The sequence below is a fragment of the Elephantulus edwardii genome, unplaced genomic scaffold, assembly GCF_000299155.1.
Source record: "Elephantulus edwardii isolate Elephantulus edwardi_28Jun2011 unplaced genomic scaffold, EleEdw1.0 scaffold00334, whole genome shotgun sequence".
Taxonomy (NCBI): Eukaryota; Metazoa; Chordata; class Mammalia; order Macroscelidea; family Macroscelididae; genus Elephantulus; species Elephantulus edwardii.
The window spans coordinates 891732-896723 of record NW_006400084.1 but is presented as its reverse complement, the minus strand read 5'-3'; the positions used below and the strand labels follow the sequence as shown (position 1 = coordinate 896723).

The following is a 4992-nucleotide window of genomic DNA, read 5'->3' as shown; positions in this document are numbered from 1 at the left end:
AGCACCACAGCTCAAAGAAGAGTCTAGTCATTATAAACCTGTCAAACCAGAGATCACCCTGTCAAGTTGTTTCTTTGTTGAGTCTTTTGTTTCCTTTTTTCTCTTTGGTGCCAGTTAAGTAGAGATCAGTCGTCTTTATAGCATTTTGCTTTTCTGATGTTATAATTGTCTTCTTAATTTTTTTTCTGTATGCTTATCTATAATTCATTCTTTGTTGATTACTTAAATCTTACTAAAATATGCTTAGACTAGGCATCTTACTCATTTCATCTTCATGAAGTAGTCCAGAGCATTCTGACCTGCTACAGTTGGTACAAAGTCCTCTATTCAAGCAAAGACCACCAACCGAAGACCTCCCTGGGAATTTACCTTTCTTTTTTCTAACTCTTGTGTTGGAGTCTCTGTTTATTTTATTCTTTGTCTCCTTTATTCATAGTTTCTTGTGCTCCTATGTTGTGATAGCTTTTTTACTATTTTGTTGTTGTTATTGTGATTTGAGTGAACATATTTAAAGCAAATTAAATTTTTATTCAACCATTTGTACACATTTTACTTATGACATTAATTACTTACAGTGTGATCCCACTTTTCCCATGCTCTCCTTATCATCCTGATTTCCATTAATCCTTCTGTACCTTTCTGTGTCTTCCCTTTCTTTAGTGATACTGTACTGATCATCCCCTTATTGTATGTCACCTTTCTCTTCATGGCAGTATCTAAGAAGGGACTCATTGAAAATAGCCTGAAAATGTCATCATGACTCTTGACATTTCAACAGTAGGTTGGTTAGCTGAGAAGGAGTAACAATTTTAGTCAGAATTTTTAAAGCATTTCACTACTGCCTTTTAACAAACTTTTTCATTTTTAAATCTTTTTAGGTTTACAAGTTGCAAAGATTAAGCACAAGAGAGTCCCAGTAGGTACACTAAGATTCACTTGGTTCGCTGCCCAATCCTGTACCACCTGTACGATCTCCTGGGCCGAAGCCCATTGTTGCAGCTGCTCTGTCAGTCTGTCCCCTGGGGAGGCTCCTCTCTTTTTGTTGACCTTGCCTTTGTCAAGCCTGATGTCTTTTTCTTGACACTAGTCCTTACTGATAACATGTTCAGGCATGTGTCTCATAATTTTCACATCTCTGGAACATTCTGGCTCTATATCTTCTAGTGTAAATTTATTCTTTATTCATTCTATGGTATATTAAACATTATTCACCACTACCATAATTCCAAGGCATAAATAAATTCTTCAGTTTTCCTTCTTTCATTCTTCAACTTTTATATATATATATATATACACACATACACACATATATATACATACACACAAACATATATACACACACACACACACATACACACACACACACACACACACACATATATATATATATATATATATATATAGAGAGAGAGAGAGAGAGAGAGAGAGAGAGAGAGAGAGAGATTGAAAATATCATGACTTGGGTTAGAGGCACCTTACTCTTCAAAATGATATCTTTGCTCAAGTAGAACAGTTTGTCAAGATTTCCTTAGGGGATATCTGAGCTATGTCTTCCTGGACATAGTAAATTCTCAGAGAAGGATCCTTTTCTTGTGCATTTGTTGGGGTGAGTTGTATGGGGAGGCAAATGATCTCAATATCTTTTTTTTTTGGAGAGGGGAAAATAAGAAGTTTATAATCTGGATTAGTAGCAGTATACAATCAAGACAGCTACTGAAATGTGTATACAGGCACGTCAATCTTGAGCCTTGCGGCTAAAGGCCAGTATTGAAACATTCTCAGCCCTTGACTGGTCAGCCAATCCTGACTTTCCATCCCCAGCTGTGCAACAAACTTGGGCAAAGGCTCTTAGTCCTGGTTCCAATGATGTGGCAGTCCCAACATCTCATCTCACATCAGGAACTATAATAATAATAATAATAATGATAATAATAATAATAATGTAATAGCCATGGCTATTGCTTCTGTAGATGTAGCTGGAGCAAAAAGGCCTGGTCTCTTGCTTCCTCTTGCCAGGGTGGGGATAGTCTTTTTTTTTTTTACTGGTGGGAGAAGATCTTTCAATACTTGTTATTCATATGTTATTGTTTTTGTATGTCATTGAGTCAAAACTGACCCATAGCTGAGCCTCTAGTAGGTTTGCAGAGGCAGTAAATTTTATGGAAGGAGATTTGCCATCCTTTTTCCACTGAGCAGCTGGTAGATTTGAACTGCAAGCTTTTGGGATTGCAGCGCAGCTTTGTACCACTTGCCACCAAAGCTCCTTTATGCTCACTGAATTCTGCCATTTTCAGTACAACATCTCAGCTCTCATGTTTTCAAAATAAGAGACCATCTACCTTTTAGTAGAGCCGCTCTGGTTTCTGAGCATAGCCTGAAGTAGACCTAGGGCAGAAGCCAGGAAGCTAATTAGGAGAATGTTGAAATAAGCTGAGATAGAACTTGGTTCAGGCTAGGAGGAGTAGAGCTCCATGTGAAATCATTGTGAAAGCTGTGGGGTCTTACTCAAATGGCAGGTATTATTTATGGTAAACATCATAGTGTAGAGCAAAGTTGAGCATAGTGGGATTAAATTTATATCAAGAAATTAGATGTCGATATGACAACATTGATATACAGTGAGACATAGCTATCTATGTTAAGGGCTGTTGACTTGGAACTGACTCATCACTGACCCACCAGCAGGTTTTCAGAGACTGTAAATCATGTGAGAAGAGATTGTCCATCTTCTTCCCACAGAGACACTGATGAATTCGAACCATACACCTTTGGTTTGGCAGCACAGCTCCTTACCACTAATCTGCCAGAATGCCATCAATAATAACATATAAATAAATTAAAATATGTGTACAGAAAAGAAAAACTTATTTTGCAAAAATATTTTTTAATACAAAGCACTGTACTAAAGAAATTAAGAGGATTGCATGTTGTGTTGGTGTCAGGTGCCATCTACCTGAGTACAACTCATAGCCATCTTGTCTTAACAGATCTGGTCCTAACAATATCAGACACTCAAGTTCATTGCTGCAGTAACTATGTCACTGCTTGCTGTAAGAATTAAATGGGACAAAGTATATAATGTATCTTTTAGAGTGACTACTCGATATAATGTTCAGAATAAATGTACATACCTTATCCTCCAAGCAGTATCCAACATTATAACAAGAGACTGTGTGTGGAGTGAAGATATTTGTGATAGGAAAGGTATGTGCTGGGTTCTGTTATGAGGTGGAGACACTGGAATTTTGCTTCTTTTTGTTTGTTCTTAATTCTTATTTTCCTTCTCTCAATGCAGGGCTTACCACCTAAAAAGTGGAAGGCGGAAGTTACCCACCTGAGTTGCCCGGAGCCCACTGTGTTTGCTTTTTCACCTCCGGCTCCACGTTGGAGGTCTTTGCGAGAGATGTGGATACCAAGTTTCCAGCAGTCCAAGAAAGAAGCTCAGGCACTAAGGTGGCTTGTTGATAGGAATCAGAACTTCTCAACTCAGGAGTTTTGGGCACTTGTCTTCAAGGATTAATTTCCGAATAACATAGACTAAAGCCTTCTCAAATTTTCTTTTCTGGGTTGCCTTAATATTTGAATATAATTGTTACTCCCCCCCACCCCAGTATCCTTTAGGATAAGTATTGATTGCTGCAGTACTCATAATGAGACCTGCCAGATCATAGATACGAAGACCCTTAGGGGTCACCTTTATATTTTTTTATACATAAAAGTAAATTCTATAACAAACGTTCTTAGGGACATTGATCACCTTCAATTTTCATGTCAGGATCCTTTTACCTGCTGCCTTTTGTGGAAATTCATTTAGTGTGGCATGCTTTCTAAGCTGCATGGCAGTCAGAGGCTCTGCTGTGCATTTGTGATTTCTGCCTCACTGTCAGCACTTTCTCGGTCCTTGGTAAACCTGGTGTCCTGAGGGTGAACATGAACATGAAATGCATTAGAACTTGGCAATGAGAGATTACTTCTGTCAGTTTCCAGAGAGGTTAAGTGAGTGACCAAAACTGTACAGTTTAACCCCTGTATTCTTCAATTCAGAAGAACATAAGGGTGTCTCTACCTTCTCCTTTCTGCCAGCCATCTCTTTAGCCTCTGTTATTTTTATTTCCCTGAGCTACGGCCACCCTCAAAGCATATCTTGTAAAGACATGACTCCTTCTTGTGTCTTTTGATCAGTGAAATAGATGGTCTCAATTATCCTTCATGCTATTGAGTAGGGGGAAAAAAAGAAGTTTTGGGTTCCGGCTAGGCAGCCTGTACGTTTTGATCAATGTGAGAGCGAGATAAATGCCTCCAGGAATTCCCGTTGTGCTGAAGCCGATTTGTCTTTCCTTGATGTACAGCCTACAGGGGGAAGCAGTCACAGGCATTCGGTCTGTACGCTTTCTGAGTCCATTTCTGATCTTGTCCCAGAGAACACTCAGCTGTCTTGTCTGGAGCATCTGCAGTGGGTATGGAGAAGTGTCTAGGTGTTACTGAAACCTGCCACTATGTAGAATGATGACTTCAATATTATTTTTTTCACAGAGATAGCAATTTTTAAAAAAATTTATTTTATTATTGTGGGAAATATATGTAATGTCAAATTTAACATTCTTACCATTTCACCCCTGAAGCTTTTTAAGATCCCCAGAACAGAACAGCGTCCTTTATTGTGGAACTGTGTAAACTCCTAGGCACTCTAAAAGATGGGAGGGATTTGGCAGGAGCTGAATCTGATGTGCTTTAAGGGGAAAATTTAGCTGCTGTCCACAGCACTAGCTCCCTTCTTGCCACTCTGGTGCCCAGTATGTGCCTGACAGTGAAACAGCCTGGTGAACAGTAGGAACTGAGAATAGGTCATTCTTTTACAGTTAGAGGCTTACATATTGAGTGGGAGAAGATGTCTATGATGAGATTGTTTCAAGCCCTTGCCCTGCTGCTAACTAAATAGCATCTTGGAAAATAATTTAACCTTGATAGACCTTAATTTTTTCCATCTCAAAA

At 38.8% G+C, this 4992-nt stretch overlaps 1 protein-coding gene across 1 annotated transcript in view; it reads left to right on the top strand.

Moving 5' to 3' along the window:
• Positions 1–3520, top strand: part of FUT10 (fucosyltransferase 10 (alpha (1,3) fucosyltransferase)) — a 157677-nt gene extending 154157 nt beyond the window's left edge. The window contains exon 4 of the mRNA XM_006901571.1: positions 3296–3520. Within this exon, the coding sequence (XP_006901633.1) occupies positions 3296–3520 (225 nt within the window). The remainder of the gene's footprint in view (positions 1–3295) is intronic.
• Positions 3521–4992: the final 1472 nt, after the last annotated feature.